At 33.5% G+C, this 20429-nt stretch overlaps 1 protein-coding gene across 3 annotated transcripts; it reads right to left on the bottom strand.

The window, feature by feature from the left end:
- Positions 1 to 1473: 1473 nt before the first annotated feature.
- On the bottom strand, positions 1474 to 19745 carry GCN2 (protein kinase family protein). 3 transcript variants are annotated; one of them, XM_012209765.4, is made up of 30 exons: positions 19427 to 19745; positions 18106 to 18174; positions 17960 to 18019; positions 17768 to 17873; positions 17430 to 17534; positions 15879 to 16301; positions 15635 to 15709; positions 14307 to 14435; positions 14142 to 14228; positions 13953 to 14039; positions 13748 to 13859; positions 13237 to 13354; positions 12988 to 13042; positions 12427 to 12593; positions 11682 to 11866; positions 10153 to 10301; positions 9777 to 10026; positions 8349 to 8631; positions 8173 to 8266; positions 7438 to 7518; positions 7248 to 7304; positions 6222 to 6353; positions 6059 to 6142; positions 5064 to 5172; positions 4853 to 4989; positions 4538 to 4645; positions 3099 to 3184; positions 2895 to 2997; positions 2691 to 2813; positions 1474 to 1970 (listed from the first exon to the last, which is right to left on the bottom strand). In XM_012209765.4, exons 1-30 carry the CDS (start codon positions 19546 to 19548, stop codon positions 1860 to 1862), a joined length of 3807 nt encoding a protein of 1268 aa, XP_012065155.1. In that variant the 5' UTR covers positions 19549 to 19745; the 3' UTR covers positions 1474 to 1859. The 3 variants fall into 3 exon arrangements, 2 of the variants coding, with proteins under 2 accessions (XP_012065155.1, XP_012065156.1); XM_012209766.4 differs by lacking the exon at positions 15635 to 15709; XR_002283663.2 differs by lacking the exons at positions 1474 to 1970; positions 2691 to 2813; positions 2895 to 2997; positions 3099 to 3184; positions 4538 to 4645 and having other exon boundaries at positions 4950 to 4989; positions 6045 to 6142.
- Between the last annotated feature and the right edge of the window lie 684 nt (positions 19746 to 20429).

Below are 20429 nucleotides of genomic sequence, written 5' to 3'. Positions count from 1 at the left end.
ACATATTTTAGACGAAGGACTTGATTGTAGGATAAAATATAAGGTAGAGATATCAATAATTTCTGAAATATAGAATAATTTAAGTGTTAATTTCAACATAATTTAAAAACCCAATTATAGTTTACTAATTCTTTTTTGGTACAAAGCTGAAAATCCTATTTGGTTAAATTTCAATTAAATCCTTGTCAATGGATCCAGTCTGCATATATATATTAATTATTTAATCTGTGAATGGTTAAATAATTCAATCAGACTTGTGCAAAAGTAAAATTTCAAGCTTGTAATATTCTAACTACCATAATATGTCATTATTAACTGAGATTATGAGTGCAATAACTACCAAAAATAAAGATACCTAAAAGATTTTTAATTTGCATTTCCCTATGAATTTGGTAAAAATTTAATTTGATAGAGAAATTATTATGATTTGAATTGAAAAAATGACATGTCAAGCAATACTTCTAACTTCATTTCACCTTTGGAACTATGCTCCATAAGTTCTGAAGTGGGATTTCAAATTTCAAATCCACCAATACAAAGTGAAACAGTAAATATGAAATGATTTTGATTGATGATTTAAACATTGGACATCAATGTTGGTAACAAAATTATGTGTTTGCCTTCTCATAAAACGGTGACTTGTATCATATGGGGCTCACATCAATTGGCTAAACTTATACATATATGTCAGATGTTGCACAACCACCCTCCTATTTAGACCATCCAAATGATGAAAAAGTGTATTTCCCAAACAAATATTTTGATAACATCATGAAAAATGAAAATTTGCATTTAGTAATAAGCAGTTTAATCAGCGAAAGTGGATTAAATTTCAAAATGAATTTTGCTTGTAAAATTAGGGTTCTAATTATGGAGTTAGCTGAAAGTTACTTGAATACCATCCATGGCCAAGTTTGGAAACATATAGGGCGTGCAAAACTACCCAGAACCAACCCATTTCAGTTATGTTCAGTTCAAGTGTTCAGAAGAGGTTTGATTCATTCGATTTGAACCGAATTGTTGTTCAATTCGAGTCAGTTGCACAGAAATTTGTCAGTTGGAGTTAAACCAAACTGAAATAGACAAAAACCAACCAAAATATACCGAACCAACCCATTTCAGTTATGTTCGGTAAGGTGTTCAAAAGAGGTTTGATTCATTCAATTTGAACTGAATTGTTGTTCGGTTCGAGTCACTTGCACAGAAATTTGTCAGTTGGAGTTAAACCCAACTGAAATTGATGAAAACCAACCAAAATATACTGAACCGACTCAAGTCAGTTCAGTTTAGATGCCAATTTTAATTCGGTTCAATCTGTTTTAAAAAAAGTTCAGTTTATATTTTATGGCCTCAGTTCGTTTGCTTAGCCCTAGATGCATATATGCAAAAAATAAAAATAAAAATAACAATAAAAAATTGCATTTAATGCTTATCGTGCTCAAATATTCTAAAAATAGGTAAAATGCTAAATCATTTGCAGAACTGGAGATTAAAATTCTCCTTTCTCCATTCATTGCACAAAAGGCTAGTTTCTTACCCTTCCTCTTCTTCGTTTGAACAAACTATATTGAAATCTTGCATATTTAATATTTACAATTACATCATCAAAGGTATGGAGAAAAACTGTATAAATGTCACTTAAAAAGCCACCAGAAAACAAAAATCTAAAGCTGCAAAACTTCTTGTGTATCTAGTTTCTGTCTACTGACTGATAATTTGTTGTAGTTCTCTATTTGATTAACTCTATATTCCCTTACTGGGACTGGAAGAGCAGCTTCAGCAACTCGAATCTTTAACAGATCCAAAAGAAGCAGACAAAAACTTGACTCAGTTCATTTCTCAAATGAAAGAAAGCATGCCTAAATCCAAACTGAGGGATTTCTGAATTGTGTTGCCATTGCATTCGATAGAAAACTAACAAGCTTTTCTCTCTCAACTTCTTTCACTTTCTTAAGTTCAAGATGACGTACCTTGAGGTGAAAAAAAAAAAAAGTTGAAATGCATTATTAGCATATTTTCACAGGACAAATTCGTGTGAAGAGTCTGATAAAAGAAAGAATTAATGTAAAGAGGAAAAAGGTTGTAGTTAGAAAATGCATACAAACCTTTCCCTACCACAAAAATACTTTTAAGACTCTATTAAGCCTTTGGTAAGAGTTTTCATTCAATTACACTGCCCGGTGAGAAAGAGGGTAACATAATGAGTTTCATATCAGAGCAGCGGAAGCTCGTTCCAAATAAACAGATGCAAATAGTTGTTTGGATTTGTGAGATTATTATTTCTCAAATTTTCAATACTTACATGCATACATAAAAAACATTTCCTTTCTGCCTTTCACCATAGAGATTGTTAACTCAAATCTCAATATCATAGGAAGACAGTACTAGATTTCTATTTCAAACTCACCAATAATTAATTACCAAATTAGATTTGCTATCAGAATATGCATGGCATATACTCTTTTAAAAAGTTCGCTTGGTTTTTTTGCAAAATGCCACAAGACTTTTCACAATGTTAGAATGTGTAGGAGGGTATTAGTGGGCTCCTCAAGGGATATAGGTCAAGGATGCAGTTTAGGAATCATGCCAAGCCAAGTTGGGTTGATGAGGTCTGGTTACTAAATGTTTGGACAGCTTAGTTATTTTAAACATATTAATATTTTTCAGAAGTAAGTTGTGACAAGAAATACCTTGACGGTTTCTGTTTGTGACAGACCTGCATCTGTTATGATGACGAGGCATCTTATATCATGCTCACTTGCATATTCATACTGCTCTGTAAGGCTTGGATCAGGTACAGGGACAAACTGAGCCTGGCAGTCATCAAATAATCGGTTAGCAAAGGGCAATTATGGCAGTTTTGAACATGCACAACACAAAATACAATTTCAAACCTTGATATTTGCTTCCCATAGCTCAGCAACTAGTTCCATTCTCTCAACCAATAAACCGCCTCCTCCTCTTGAACAAACAAGTATATTGGTGCAAGCTTCATTTCTGTAACAACCAGCAAAAGATGGGCATCTGCTCCTAAGTGCGTAGTTGAAGATTGGAAAAGAAGATCAAAGGAAAAGGAGTAATAGCATAGGAAACTGCACCTAAATGGTTTGTAATCTACAGGAGAATGCTGAATTATTGTCTCCAATGCAAGGCTGGCACCAACAGCACCAGGAGGACTTGTTTTCTGGAGAAAAGGGTACAGAATTATTAACAAAAGCAAATATTAACACTCTAGTCAATAATATATATGCAGAACAGCAGAAGAATGGGATTTCAACTTATCTTTCTTTTTTTATTATTTTAATTTTTCTGATTGCAAAAGTTGGTAATATAATGAGTAGCAAATGGCCATAATTGAATCTTGCATAAACTGCTATTGGCAGCTGGAATGTCATGCACCTTCTACCTAATCACCTAATCACTAAAGCTGTCCATATTTAAGATTTTTTCTCCTTTCTTATTGAAGTACAATCCAAGACTCGGGTTGTTTGCTGTTAACAAAATTCAAATAATCACAGCTTGCACCAAAGTGTGGTTATCTTGTTTAATATTTTATTAATCCATTTTTCGGAAGACAGGTAAAGCAGCTATGGAAGCACTGACTGTGAATCAGAGGAGGTGAGATGATTCTGTTCATAGAATTTTACATAAGAACCAAGTCTTCAGAGTATATATATATATATATATATATATATATGTAAGTACATACGTATGCATGCATACGTTAATCAGGATGCTCTAACCTCACCAGAGCTTCATCTTCCTAGCAAACACATGACACATTTTATTTACCTGCTGGACCAGCCAGTGATGGTTTGCTGTTTGTTTGTTTTTTTTTTTTTTTTTTTTTTTTTTTGAGGGGGGGTAAGGTTGTTCATCAGCTCTTTTCTTACTGCCTTGTCTAAATGCATATTCTACCTCCAAGAACCCCTTAAAATTTTAACTATGTGCTACATGCTAAAAGACCTTGCTAGTAAATCATTTCTTTTATTAGAGATTATGAGAAACAAATACGTGTTGGCAAACCATTTTTGGAAGGAAAAATATAAGCATCACAATACCGTGCATTTGATACAGGACCAAATACTCTGGTTCAAAGTTTTAGGTCCAATGCAATTTCATTTCTAACTGGAAGGCAGCATTCAACCAAAGTCATGGATTCATGGCACAAGATGAGTACTGGCACCAATATTTATTGCAGAATGTAATCACGATGTTTTAAATCTTCGGATGCATATGATTTAAATTTCAAAATCAGTGGCAAATAAAAAAGGAAGTCAATGATAATGTTTATTTAGCAGGAGAAGGACTTGATCATGATTTTCCCTGCAAAATATACAATATAAGGTGCTAATCTTGATATCATGGATCCAAATGTTCTTCACAGGCACTTTACAGTTTATATGTGTCAGATGATTCTTGATAAGTTCATTGGACAGAAACAAATTGCATGAGGCTAGAAGACAATTCTAGGAAAATATATTAGTGAACTACAGTAATTAGAGAAAGCAGGTGAGGAAATCAGGGAATGACATACGTATTCACGGTCCCACATTTGACGAAGTAAATAGTCATAGCGACCACCTAAAGCAAGCAATACGCCTTCACCGAGTGATCCGGGACTGTTATCCTTCATTAAATATATCTGGCAAGACAATAACAGAGTGGTTAAAGAAAAATCAGCAAGAATACTTTATGAATATATTTATCAGGTATAGAATAAATGGTACATGAGAAGAAATTAAGGTACGCTATCCAGCATTTACAATTTAGAAAAGAAATTTTACTAATATAGATAAACATTTGGGTTGGAAATAATTTGTGGCACATAGATATAATATATTGCGATTACCTGAAAAAATAAATCTCTATGATAGTTCTCAGTCGATGGCATTAGCGGATTTATATAAACATGGTTTTCTATCTTCCAAACTTTCAAATAGATAAAGAGGTCTGACAATTCATCAAGGGCCTTGCGGGTAGGTTTATCTGCAATCATGCCAAAACAAAGTATAAGGGGAAAAAAATACACTCATTAAAAGGATAAGCAATGAAATCTGTACCAGCTGGAAGGGCTCCCCTTAATCGAGGAAGGGCCTGGTCTGCAGCTCCACAGAACCTCAAACCAACAGTCTGCAACTTATTCACAACAGCTTCAGCTAAATTTAGTTCCTGAAAAAGAAAATTTGAGAAAACAGATAAATCCATATGAATGCCATAATATGGAATATAAAGTTATAAACAATAGCTATTTCATCCATGAAACAACTTTATGCAAAATCAACCTTTTAAGGCAAGAAACAGGATATGAAAGCTATATGCATGACTGTAATGTATATGTCACAAGCAAAGCAAGATTTGAAACAATAAAATACAGTGAATTGGATCATAATCAAACTTCACTAATCACAGAACGAGAGTAGCCTACGTCTATAAATTACAGGATAGTACTAGGTACATAATGCTCTGCATACTAAAGGGCAAAAAAAAGTAGATCATGCACATCCATACAAGACAAACAACAAAAAAAAATTGTAGCATAATAAAAAGTCCATGAAAATATTAGAAACTAGCAAGAGAAAAAAATGGCACACTAGCCGACAAATGAAAGTATGCATGTTATGATCCTAGTTGCAAGATAAGGTATGGGACTTAAATCCCAAATTGAAAATATGGGATTTCAATGTGTGATTTATATAGGCTTTGAGCTCCCCAATTTCATGAGCTAGCTTTTGGGGTAAGGTTCTCCCAAAGTTCATATCAATGCACAAGATGGTATAAAGCACAAGTGTATGGGTATTGAGCCTGGGCCTGAAATGAACCTAGGAACCACATAATGGAGCATAATGACATATGAAATGAAACTTGTCTTAAATGAACAAGACTATTCTGGATTAACTTTATTGTGTGGAGAACAGATAGAAAAAAATAATAATAAGTGGTAATTCAATTTTCATGAAACACCCACAAAGACCATAAAGATGAATTTTCATGCCAAATTTAATAACTGTTACAGACAACTGTAAAGTTGTAAGTTGTTGTACAATATTGCTAAAACCTGCAAAAGCTGACGCCTTATTACTCCCCATTTCAACTTCCGCTCAGAGGATTGAGGACGCAAGGAACCCATCAAAGAAAGAAGCTTCATTGAGAAAAAGAACATATGTGAGTTCATACTTTATATGCTAATAATGCATCTCATAAATATTCTAACAGCATACCTCTGCTACTTTCCGCCTATGCTCTGGCTTGATTCCTACCCACGACCAAATAGCATCCAATAGGTCCCCATGATTTAGATGAATATCACAATAGTCCGAGACAAAGAAGCGAGTTACTATGTCCATCATAACCTGAAAAATGATGCATAAAAATATTACTTCCGTAATAATGCATTCCAACAGTTTCACTAAAGGCAGACGATAGTTATAGAAGGATTAACCAGACATACACTCAAGCCTCGTGGTAGCTTGCTATCACACTTTCACTTTCTTAAAAAATATGGTATTACCCAACTTCCCATTGCTCTTTGCACAGCAAAGTCAACTGATTGAACAAAGGAAGGGTTTCTCTCTCAGCTCACTTCAATGGATGACATACTAAACACATTAAGCACCTTATGTACTCCAGATATTTTATAATCATGAGAAAATATATTCCAGAAATCTGGTTATATTTTAGAGCATCATCATCAGGAAATTTACAAGAATTGAAAAGTATATAAATGTAGAGCAGGAAAACCACAGAACATGTTGCCAACAATGAGAAAAGCAAAACACAATCTCTCCCCCTCCCTCTCTCTGTCTTTCTCTCTCGTAGTAAAAATCTAATCACTTTTGTAGTCTAATTTTGAATTTTGGTCTTGAAATCTCTTATGTTTGACACATTTGTGCATCCCAGAAGAAGTCCAACCACATTTGCTAAGTGAAAACTATAAAAGCAAGTTTTTGAGTGTCTTCAATGTCTCTTTTGTTTCATCTATCATTCACAATTTCGCATTGCTATCACGATTAACTTTGCAGACTATTTTTTATGCTCCAAACTATTTTCTTAAGTAAATTTCTTGTAATGGAATTTTAGTTTACAAGTTTAGGCTATAAATGTTTCCTTCAAGATCTACATATGCTCTCCTGGCTGCTATATTAATAAAATTTTGTTGTCACATCCCTAAAAACAAGTTGAATATTTACTAAAACGTCTTAGTTCATAGAAAATAAAGAGATGTAATGGAGAGATCACAACAAGACCTTGATAACCTCCGCTTCCATCAGTGCTGATGCACCTCCGATAATGTCAAAGTCACCCTATTGCAAAGATAAAGGCATCGATCATCAAAATCAAGATTTCCGTTAACCAAAATAATTTTGTTATGAATGCTATATTTTCCAATTAAGAATTAGATGAATGGATCACTAGATCAGTTTATGTAATCTTTACCTGTAGATACTGATTTGGTGGTGAACGACCGATCGATCTCCTATAAACAGATGATATTTCGTACCGTTTGAATGAAGATTTCTACAAGGAATAAAAAATAAGAATGGCTCTGTTACTCGGATCAACTTTATGAAGACTGCAATTAATATAGAGAACAAGGAATAAAAAATAAGAATGGCTCTGTTATCACGTTTTTTCACTTATCATTCTCTAGCTATGCTGGGTGTATTGGGAGAGTCTATTGACTTGGGATTAGTGCTGGAGTTTGATAAGTTTTTCCTTGATTTCTAATAAAATTATTAATTTTGCTGATCAAGAAAAAAATATAGAGAACAAAAATAGTGATGATAAAGAAGCAGGCAGGTTAAGATGCCAAACCATTTAAAAGTCAAGGACTTGATCTTGCAAATAAAATTTTACATGCTGCACATGAAAAGCCATTGAAAATAACTTCATATTAAAATTGTGTCAAAGATTTTTTTAGAGACATTGGTGTCCATTGTATGCATGTTTTGGAGTCCTTATCCAAGGTTACCGCTAATAAGATCCATCATATCATCATTGACAATTATGAGAAGATCACTCTTAAAGAGAATTGAAATTAAATCTTTCCATGAAATGGAACCTTTCCAACCATCTTAAGCATGAAAATCATGTAGGTCCATAGTGATCTCACTTATAGGAGAGTGAAGAGATTAGTTGATAACAATAGAAAGATGGTTCTATATCCAATACCTGGTTTGCAATAACCCAGCTAATAAAAGGCAGCCGCAACTCATGACAAAGTTCAAGCAAATCTCCTCCATGAGTCAAAAGTTTGACCGTGTTTCTTCTCATGCAAAACAAAACTTCTTAGACAGCTTGGCACAAGCCAATAAATTTAACAAAAGAAATTTTGTTAACAGACCAACCTAGAAAACTGTGGACAATCATCCAATAAGCGCATGGGTATTATTTCCAAATGCTTTGCACAATGTTGTTTGAACAATTCCCTTGTGGCCTCAATAACATAATCACGGAGCTCAGTGTCTAAATCTGCATATTGAATGGAAGAAGTATCATCTGCACCTATCCTCAATTGGCTAGCATTCTGGTGCTGGCTTTTCAAGCTTAACGTCTCTTCATCAAAGATAGAATTCACAACTTTATCATACACACTTCTATCTTCGGAAGTTTGCATTGTTCTTAGAATGTCTGCAAATAGGAGACAAGAAACCCTTAGGCAAAAATATCAAAATATAGGAAATTGACAGCATGGAAATCATTAGCTGCATGTGTAACAATATGAAACTAATTTAGTTGCAAGTAAGATAAAGTAACATGAGGTACATGTCCATCTCAGTATTCATAATTTCTCATACAAAGTCAAAAAGATCACTAACAAAAGCTGTTTTTCCAAAAACCTTATTAGAAACTAAAATGATTAGCCAACGGTAAGATTTGTTTGTATAGATCTAAAACTGGGTCCTCTAAATGTCTAGATCTATCAATACTATAAGCCAAAACACAGTAAAACAGAATATATCAACAATAACCATGGTCGTTGGTCTTTGGATTCACATAGGAATTTTGGAAAAAAAAAAAAAACATTATAATCAATTCCCCTACTACTTATACAACGATATTCAATTCAGCATTGTAGTCAACTCGGGTGTAATGTGTCATTGGTTCAAGACTCGTTGAAGAATTTGCTTTCTACCTATGTCAATATGCAAACTTTGTTGTTCAAATAAGAATATATCAAGAGGAAAGACAAACAGGAGGGGAGAAAAAGAAATAGAGGAAGTGAAGTGACTTGAACAATGGTGTTGTGGTTAAATTGAGAGAGGAGAAAAACTCAGTTGCTTTCTGCTCATTTAAAATAGTTGCGCTCATTTAAAATAGTTGCTCAAAACCAATGAGCAAGATGGGTTGTTGGAGAAAAAATAGAAGGTAGAAGAATGAAAGTATTAGAAATTGAAAGGGAAGAGGTTAGAATCCATGAGGTGAAAATGTGCGATGGGGGCTTATTTGGGTATGGGCCAAGCAATGCTAAAAGGTTAATGCTAACCAATTAGCTAGCTAGCTAGCTTGCCACTCTTATATGTCTTTTGTGGATGTGATATTTAATCAGTATGGGATTCTTAACATGAAGAAAAGACAAGAAAGAAATACTCAGGTGACAGAAAGAAACAAAAGAAGGGAAGGGAAAGAAACCCTTTCCATTCATCCATTTGATGAGACTCAGTAGCCTAGTTAAAGCAAAACTGAAAATACTGTGCAGGTAATCTAACTTGAAGGAGCACATACAAATTAAGTATAAGAATACTAAATACAACAAATAGATCTTAATTACTCACTGTCTAACAACTCAGACTCCATTCTTGGAGGAAATGCATGCTTTAGAAGATCTGTAGCAGATGGACGATCAGATGGACTTGGAGACATCAAGCGTTGCAACAAGGATGCTTGCTCTGGAAATTGAGTAACCCATGAGGGAGGAAGCTGTCCTTTCTGTTTCAAATCAGACAGAATAATATGTCTCTCCATGGCTGTCCCAAAAGGGTGCCAAAGCTCGAAAAACACAATCCCTAAGCTGTACATGTCAGCCTGAAAACAATGGTGACATGTATTCTCAGAAAAGGTGAATCGGATAATATGACTGCAGGGCTGGAGCCCAACGCTAAGCCCAAGGCATATTTACTGAAGAAAAGAAAGTATTATCTAAAAAATCACCTTTTCATCAATCTTTGGCCAACCTTGCTCAATTTCGGGTGCAGTATAAAAGTAGGTTCCAACTTGACCAGTTCCATCAATTGAAACACAATTTGTATCTGTAGGTAAGGTTGTATCATGATCCAGCTGCTCCAACTTCAAGAACTTGGCTGAAACAAGAAAAATAAATTATCAGAGTTTCAAGTCATAATTGATGGGCTTCCATAATATAGATTCAATCCAGCAATATGCATGAAATGCAGTAACATTTCCTCATCTGGTCTTGTAATACAAAGTTGCCAACAATTAACTAGACAAGGAAGAACCCGTTACCATTGATTTACTAAAGAGAGGGTGTAAATTAGGTTATTTGAGCTATTTGAATGACAGCGTTTTTATTCCATCCAAAAAGATTACATTTGTGAGAGGATTTATAATTTTATCTATCCAAAAATTTTAACTAATTTAATTGAGATAATAATGAATTATCCCAAAAGGGGGTCATGGACATAGGTCTATTGAGAGACTGAACCACATTATTGTGTTGTTTTTCCTTTTCGCTTTGCTTTGGTGTTTATATCTATTGTTTGTATAAGCTGTCTCTAAAATGTTGGTTTTTTGCCTTACAACATCACAAAAATCATACCATATCAGCCAAACAGTATAAGAATATCATGTTAGCAACACCTCTAAATTTTTTTTTTTTTTTTTTGTTAAGTAAGAAAAGTGACTCAAATTCATAGCTGAACAACAATTTAACTAACTACAGAATATATCAATATTTTCAATACCAGAAATAACCATTTATTGTGAAGAATTACAGTCATTTTTTACATTCTAAGGGATTATCTTGAGATAGCTATTTTTTTAGTATTGCAATATGATTTTTAAACAACAATTTAAGAAGTTTATTTTTAAATTATTTAGTAGACCCATGCTTGGATCACAGCCCCTTTTAACAAATGAGCTAGTAAAAACAAATGAAATAAAACATTAAAGAAAGTCCAACAGTCATTAGAATCTAAAAGAAAAGAAAACCACTTCAAGGTTAGAGAAGGGAGTTAAAAAAAAAGTGAGAGAGAAGAAGAAAAAAAACAGAGTCAGACTCTCAGTTACCAACCCTGCACCCTCTCTCTCTCTCCCTCCTTGTCATCTTCTTTGCTTCCTTTTTTTGGATGTTGTGTAACATTCATTAACAGAGAACATATCAGATAAAATCTACATTGCAGAGAAAAAGTACTATAATTTCAAAATCACAACGACATTTCATTCAATCTTGTATAGCAAGCAATCCATCTGATTAGGGCATTTCAATCTTTTTTGAAATCCGGGTTAACAAATTCATTTTACAGCATATGTATTGTATGTACCAATGAGATTAGTTTAATCCAATTTTCTTTTATTTATCTCATTATCATTCTGTGAGACATCATATTGATCAAGAAAAAGACTCGCATTTGCAACTGATAAAGCTAAATAAAGAACACATCTTTCATATACACATGTAAGAGGGGAGAACTTTATTCTAAATTAAAATAATATGATCTTACCAAGCCCAAAATCACCAATTTTAATATCACTGCGCGCATCAAAAAAGATATTGTTAGGTGTTAAGTCCCGATGGATGATTCCATGTCCATGTATGTGTGCCAAGCCTTCAACAATTTGTCGAAACAGATGCCATGCTCGCTCTTTGTCAAAGTGATTATATGATTCAAAATCTTGGCGAAGAGTCCTTGGAGCAATGAAAAAGGAAAAAAAATAAAGTGAGGTTAGCAAGACATCTTCAATAACAAATTGAAAACGAAAATGCAAAAAATCAATGCTGATTTGAAGACTTGAAATGAAGGAGTAATAAGACAGTAGAATTCCCTAGCAATTCTGGAAATAAAGAAATATTTTTTAAAATGAGAGAGAGAGAGAACAATTAATTTTTTTTAACAGTTCAAAATGCTTAAGTAGGAAATGTCAAGACTGGAAGAAAGTAATGTTACATAGACAAGAAAAGAAACAAAAACAGGACATGTCCTTTCTGCTATTCTTGCTAAAACAAATAAGAGACCTATCTCCAATTTTCTTTTAATTGATAAATTAAAAAATATCATGCCATTAAGTAGGAAATTTGTATCAATTTTCCAAATAATTAAGTTTAAAAAGAACAAAGGTTGTACTTGTCACAGGTCAAGTTTCTATCTTCTCCATAGAAAATCATCTACTACAAAAGGAAAAGAGATGATTTAGCAAAGAACTTTTAATTTGGGATAAAAGGATAAAAGGGAAGTAAATATTTTTTACCTTGGACAATACTCCATTTGAATATAAAGATATGTTGATTCAAGCTTATTGTCTTGCCCAACATCAGCTGAACTTGCACCTCGATGGCTGAACGTGGAGCTCGCGGCAGTACTAGAACCCCAAGTGGCATCTCCAAAAGAACCAGCAATGCCTGTTTCAAACCATGCCTGGAAATTTTTACGAATATCACAACCATCAAAGTGGCCCCAAAAATATTCTATTACCAATCCAAGATCAACAGAGAGCTTTCATTATCCTAAGAAAGAACACACAGCTTTTGTTTCTATGTCCAAGCAGGAAAAAAAACTAAGGAATTTCAGTTGAAAATTGCCTCTTTTTAATAAAGAAAATGCTAGAAGCACACCAAGTTTGATATTACTTATAAATCAAAGACAACATTTTGCAGAATGACGCATTGTTATCATTCTATAAGCATCCATGCATCTCCTTCATATTCTATATGTACCGATAACTTAACATACTGCTCTTACAAAGGGAAAAACATTTATGATTCTTGGCTAGCTAACAATCAACAGTGTATCCAGAAGAGAAAACTCATACCTGATAGTAGCGCACAACATGCTGATGCTGCAAACGTGAAAGTGTAGCTACTTCTCTAAGCACCTCGCCATGGTTAACACATAAATAAATCTTACATAACATCAAACAGAAAAGAGAAAAAGAAAAAATGCACTGCAAATTCAAATCATACAAGATCAGCATATAAAACCAAGTGGTGATTCAAGCTTAGGTAGCATTATTTGAGGTTACAACTTCCACTGCATTTCCCATACTATAGAATAGGTTTACCTCAAAATTCGGTCATTAACCGGCAAGCTTTTGTCCTTGAGGCGAATTTTCTTTACCGCATACTGTCTTCCATCCAGCTTATTTTTGCACAATACAACATGACCAAAACCACCATGACCTGTTACAATTTGGGAAGGTAACACTAAGTATAGCATAAACACCAAGAAGAGCTTATCATTCCAAGGAAATGAAGCACACAGCCGTTAAAAAAAACTTAGACCACAGTCTCACCAAAACAAATGCAATATTAAAAGAGTTACTGAAGATTCTATCATTTGACCCGAACATTCAATTTAATAGGGAATCATTCAGCACAAAGATTATTTACATTTTCAGGCAAGTAGTAGCCTCCATCAAAAGTTAGCAACGTTATAGTAACTACCTATATGTATGATAATGCATACCATTACACATGCATATATATGTGAATGCATAGAGACAGTGAACTAACAACAGCAAATAGACATATGAATACTTCTGGATGCATAATAGAAGGTAAGCAACATAATACCGAGTGGTTGTAGCTCTTCAAAGTCATTCAGATATCGAGAGTTTGGGAGAGATGCATTAGGCGACCCTATATCAGAAGTAGGTTTCCAGAATTGAGATACTTTGGAGGAAACCTAGAGAATTAATACAACAGACAGCAATGTGAAGTGAATCATAAGTGAGATTTTTGCAACCAAAGAAATGGATAAAGAGAACATAAGACAAACCACATGTTGATGGAAAACATGATCAAAGGTCTTGCTAAAGATAGAAGACGGTTTAGAAGCTAAATCTAGTGCCCAATCTGACAATACCTGAACCAAATAAATCTGTAATTAGAAAAGCATTGTAAGTTGAAATTTTAGGGAAAAAATGGAAGATTTAATTTCTTTATCTCCAAAAGAAGCACCACATACGCCTAATCTGGACAGCTCTGTTGTTATTTGGGGTAAAGCATCGGCCAATTCTCCCTTTGAAGCACAAGCAAGGCGAAGCATATGAACCTGAAGAAGCAGTAACTAGTTCATAAATTGGTCTAAGTTCTAAAAGTAAGAAACAATTAGAGAAAATATGAAGAATACCATTATCAGATCTTTTTCAATGGTTTGCGTAGCTTGATCATGACCTAAGGATGCTGAAGAAAGCAACTCCCAAGACTTGCTTACAAAATTTACATCATCTTCTGCTCCATGCTCCTCAGTAAAAATATCCTGTCAAAGCATGCAGTATCATTGCATTAACAAAAATTGCAAGGAAGAGGAATTTGATCATTGCAAATTCAACATGACTCTGAATGATGCAGACAAACAAAGATGGCAAACATTCCTTCAAAATTTTAAGTTAGCTCTCATCATTAAATAAAGCCTCCTTTACTATGCATTTAATTTGATCACAACAAATGTGATTCTTTTAGACTTACTGAAATAACACAAGTCACTAATTTATATCGAATTTATAAAAGCCTCATTGCTCTTCATACTCACATTATCAATAGCTTCAAAACATCAAAAGCTTCGTGTTTTGAAGCTTAGGATTTTTAAGATTGTCCCCAGCACTTTCGTTTGACCGACAATTGTCAACTGCATAAGTCTTTCTGATTTTGACCCATTAATGACCAATAAGAAGTCAGGACTAATTGATGCAGAACTTAGTATATATCCCAGCAATTGAGAAAATAACCAGTACTTTCTTCTCAGTCTTATTTAGTTTCTAATTTATTTTTGATTGGAACTACTTCCATCGTCATCTATCAAGCACGGTCTCTTTCATGATTTTTTTTCATTCGCAGTCTTGTAATGTTAAAGGCATGGCTCTTAAGTCTTAAACTTTCCTGGACAGCATTTGGACCACGCTAAAAAGGGAAATAGAACTATTAACTAGCCTATCTCAGATAAAGCAAGTCTCCATTTAATCTTGGTCTGATTATCTTAAAACTTTAATATTACTTCAAAACACAAAAAAACAGCAAGGAACAAAGGTCGCCATCTTCAAACAAGCATAAGTATCGTATTTGGTACAGAATTTTAGCAAAGAAAGATTAACACTGCATTTTGTAATTCAATAATTGGTCCACTGCTTCTTCTGTGAAACATGGAGCTTGATCAAAATATTTGTTTTTCCTCATACTGCAGCACAAAAATCAAGCAATAATGCCTACTTAAGAGTTTATGGAAGGAAGAAACTAAAAGATGTCATTTATTTTGTACAGAAGCACGTCTTCAATTTCCAAAGTTCATGTATAATTTTGGGATATATTGATAATTTAAGTTGAATCTAGAATCATTTTTTATTGGATTAAGCTCATCTTTTGTTTGTTAGCTAGTTTCTTAATATGAAATCTTAATTCATTAGGATGATAACAAGTTCCAACAATTTATATGGATGCGTACTATTGTTTGAGTTTGACAACCTTCATGCCAAGTGTTTCCTTAATTTCTCCTTTCTTTTTGCTCCAAGTAGCCAGCCTATCACTCTTTTCTTCATTCTGTAAGTTATTACAGATTGTTTGTCACGAGATTGGTAGCAAGCCAAAAAGCACCATGACAATAGCAGGATTAACTTTATATGGAAATAATGAGGATCATAGCTGCAACTAGTTTTACAAATTTAAACATGCATCAAAGGAAAAACAAATTGTACCAAGTATTACCCACCTCCTTGCCTTCCATTTCATTCTCTTCTGATTCCTCCATCAGAGATTTTTCTGATTCCTCTGTCAGAGATGTGCTAAAGTCAGTCGCAATGCTCTTACTGTCATCTTCACTATCTTCTTCAACAGGGTGAAGCACTGGACTTGGCTTTGTTTCTTGCACTGTCAATGGCTTTGTGACTTTGTCAAGTTTCTTTTTCTGTACCCCATATCCAACTTTTGAACCATCTAACGGATGGGATTTTACTGAAGTATTTCCTCCCCTGTTGTCATCCACTGCAAGACCCCAGTGCCATGATTCCCCAGAGCCACTGAAAAGGTCTATGAAACCATAAACATATGGTTCACTGGAAGAGCAATTCTTGTTACTTGTAACTGCAGTGTCCTGAGACAATTGGCCGCTGCTATCCAGAGTTGAGCACAAAATCTACCAGATGAAATAAATAAATTAAAACACCACTGACCAAAAACACAGGGAGAAAACATGATTGCTATAGGAACTGCAGTAAAATACCTTAGCCCGACACCTATACTTTTTTATTAGTAGATAAGAAAGATAGCATATTTCAACTGACAAGGATATGCAGCCATAAGATTAATGGCAAGCTGCTATATGCCATTCTATTAAGAAGTTTTACCATGAGCAAGATCAAGTGTTTTGGTTATGTAGCCAGGAAAAACTAGGGATACATTAGAAATTTATGGAACTTATGTAAAAAATATTAATGTTTTTATTTACCAACTTATGCAAGCAAAATTGACTATTATGATTCATTCTCAATTTTGATTTCGCATATTTCTGTACTACATAATGCTATTGTTTCATGTTAAGGAGTTGCAGAGTAGGACAGAGGTACAAAGAGTTCAGATTGAGGAAAGCATAGGACACATGGGGAAAATATAAGCCATTATCATGAAAAATAGATTATAGGACTTACTCACAAAGAAAAGGCAATAAGTAAGAGTTTGCACAAAGAAATGGCAATATGTAAAAAAAGGGTTTGTTTCATGGTAAGCGTTCGCAGAGTAGGAATCAGAGGTACAAAGAGTTCAAATTGAGGAAAGCAGAGGACACTTAGGGAAAAAAATAAGCTAAATATCATGTGAAAAAGTACTTGCACACAAAGAAAAGGTAATCTGTAAGAGATTGCACAAAGAAATGGCATAATGTAAGAGATTGAATGGGGTTACAAACTTATTATAGAAGCGTGAAAATATTCCCCATCCATTTTATCTAAAAATTATACATAGTATAAGTCAATTGCATATATTAGATAAACAATCCGTCAAAATCACATAAAAATGAGAAAAGAGAATAAAAGAGTAGATGATCAATAACAAGGAACAGTAATAAGTCAAATGACAGAACTGAAGTAGATACCAAATCAATTAGCAATCAAGACACAATAACAAACTAAAACCTCCCAAAAGAAAAAGAAACTGAAATGAATAGCTCATAAAATATATTATAAAAATAAATTAATGACTTGATAAAGAATTAAAAGAGCACATTTATAAAATTGTAAGTAAAAAGCAATTATATGGTAGAACTCACAGATTCAGGTGCTGGACTGATAGGAACTATTTCAGACAAGAACTCTTGAGCAGCCTCAACCAGATTGAAAATCATGACCCGTCCTTCACGGGCATTGGAATTTGCCTAAAAATGAAATTTACAACAAAAGCAAACCAAGTGATTTTGGAAGTAAAAGCATAATTATCTTTATTAATAAAAGTAAAATTAAGTGTTAGGTGGTGCCTGGGCACACAAAACTGGAACAGATGCATATTGAATTTGAATTTCGACTTTTAGTTCAAGGACTATTGAAAGAACTCTGAACTACTGTCAGCTGTGGAAAAATGGATGCAACAGAAAGGACTGCTAGAATGTACTTGGTCATGAAGGAGGGAAATAAGATTATCCATATCACTTTTTGTCAAGCCCTTCTCTGGAGTAATCTGCAACTTCGGGCACTTGTAAGGATATCCTGGTAAGCACCTGATGGACAAGAAATAGAAAAGATACATGACAAGGGATATCCAGTAGCCTAAATTGGAAACAAGGGAAACTGCAGATATGCCAACCTGACTGAAAGCAGAGCTGAAACATCTAGATCCTCATAGCCCATATCCTTTGAGTAAGGCCTGCTCAAACTCAACAAAACAGAATATAGTTAAGGAGAGATCAAATCTTATTTTCAAGTTTGAAATAAGATCAAGATAACAGGAACCTGAGCTTGATAATGATTTGAGGAGGTGATTCTGAAACAATCTTACAGTCCTCTTGAAATATTGCACATCTAAAAAAGCATGAAAATATAATAGAATACAAAATGCCATAATGAAAACAAAAGCCTCTATTTAACTGATAATGCAAAGATAGATATCAGCTCACAAGCTTCTAAAGCCATAAAGTCATACGAGCAGATAGGGAAAAATTTACAAATAAGAAACAAATTTACAAGATAAAATTATCCCAGGTCAAGTTCACATCCTGAGAAGCCTCAATTTGAGTGTGTTCAAGTGTGTGTGGGTAGTAGAGAACCCAAGTTAGGTTACCCAAAATCAGGTTTCCACGATCATATTCTCTTTATCATATTCATATCATGCACACCATGGTTAAGCATGAGACATAACGTCTGACTATGTTTTCTCTCCATATCTGGAATTGAAAGATACTGAAATGGAAACCCTAAGAAGAAACACTGGAGCATCCGGCAGAAAAACTAGCCAGCTACATAAAAATATATGTTAACCATGCTCTACAACGTATATTACTGTATAAACATAATATATCACAAAATATTTCCATATTTATCAACTGGCAAGTAGCAAATGGAAACTTTATACATGCTGGGTTGCTGCCTGGAAGCAACATTCTATTTCACCAAACACTTTTGTTATTATACCAATTACAGCAGATGGAGGCTTCAATCACATCAAATGCCCTACTGTTTCTATCTCCCAATTCCCCACAAACTCAGCAATGGACATGGCCAACCATCCCCTTGTGCAATAACACTGTCAATCAAGTAAATAAAACGCTTAAAATACAGATACTTAGTTGTGATTTTCCAGGGTCATATCATAACCGTGACCTTGAAGCTCAAAACTCACATCAAAATGTCTCAATCCCAAAATTTGACCAAATCTAAAAATTTAAAGCTTTTCTTCCCATCCAAAGTCTAGTTAGAATTTGATTCTCCGAATTTGGGATGTTTCCTCAAAAATAGTATTGTAAGTAAAAATATCAATAACATCAAACTATCCGACACTATTTCAAACTTAAAGATCTTTCAGTGTTATTCTAAACCAATTTACAAATTACTCACAGTCAGGGAAATTATCAGACAAACAAGTTACGTCTCTCATCAGAAAGCAAATCAAGGGTCCAACTTCTGTGCCCAGTTCAATACAATAATCACTGACTTGAAGTCCCACTCTTCTACTCAAACAATAGAGCTTCTATTCTAATTCAAAATGGGACCCAAAACATAGAGGTACATCGAAATAACATAATCACTCAAAATGCTCAGAACCAGAACCACTTACAAGGCGGTGATCTCTTCTGCAAGTAGCTCATTATAATCACCAGAACTAGAAGTATGATCCTTCAATTGCGTCCTTCCTTTACTTCTACCACCCTTCTTCTTCTTCTTTGAATTATGACCCATTTTGTCACTAATTCCTTAAAATGACCAGAAAATTAAGCCTGGAATAGATTTGGAGGTAGTGCTTGACGGATGCAACAAGTCATATGTGCTGTTTCAAAAGTATCAAGGCGCAAAATACTTCATCGAATAGGCTGCTGTTTACCCAGACAGAGAATAAAAAGATTTTGTTCAAACAATGACATTGATAAAATTCTTGAGTGGTGGACACGGGTTGCTCAGTATAAATAATTACTTTAATTATAATTCTTGTAATTTAGTTTATCTAAATTAAACCTTATTTTATTTTAAATAATTCAACCTTATTTACGATAAAGTATATTTATAATCTCAGAAAATACTAAAAAATAATTATAAAATTTAAATTAGAAATCTACTAGTCATGTAGGTGCATTCTGCACAATACGCATATATTATAGTTTTATATTTTTTAATTGATTTGAATAGGATAATGTTTTTAGAAAATTATAGTGATTTATATTTGTGTTGATTCAATTTAAATAATTTGATTAAATGATGAAAAATAAATTACTATATGATTTTTTGAAATTCTCAAAAAAAAAATGAAATATTTATAATAAATTATTATAAGTTAACTGAAATTATTATTTATTTTATCCTTTTGAAATTCTCATATATTAATAATCAAAAAAAAAATTCATAGTTATATTCAATTGAAATGCTTCTTAATTTATTAAATTTTTAGTATTAAGTGATGTATGAGAATATTGAATTGTAATGCAATAAATGTTAATGAATTAAAATTGTTTTTAACTATATTAATTAACTAACTCCATTGCTTAATAAAAACTTTAAAATTTATCTTAAAAATAAAAAATTTAATATTTATTAAATATAAAAAAAATAATTAAAAAAAAAATAAA

This window comes from Jatropha curcas, chromosome 1 (assembly GCF_041381405.1).
Source record: "Jatropha curcas cultivar XTBG-Jc1 chromosome 1, XTBG_Jcur_1.0, whole genome shotgun sequence".
In the NCBI taxonomy this organism is placed as follows: domain Eukaryota; kingdom Viridiplantae; phylum Streptophyta; class Magnoliopsida; order Malpighiales; family Euphorbiaceae; genus Jatropha; species Jatropha curcas.
Note: the sequence above shows the minus strand (reverse complement) of the source record. Positions and strands in the feature narration are given on the sequence as shown.

Excerpts from the sequence above, each read along its gene's own strand:
- GCN2 (XM_012209765.4), bottom strand. The coding sequence starts at position 19,548 with ATGGGTCATAATTCAAAGAAGAAGAAGAAGGGTGGTAGAAGTAAAGGA. Across the intron at positions 18,020-18,105 it reads CAAATCATTATCAAGCTCAG|GCCTTACTCAAAGGATATGG; the intron begins GTTCCTGTTATC and ends GAGTTTGAGCAG. Across the intron at positions 14,040-14,141 it reads CAGAGCTGTCCAGATTAGGC|GTATTGTCAGATTGGGCACT; the intron begins GTATGTGGTGCT and ends TATTTGGTTCAG.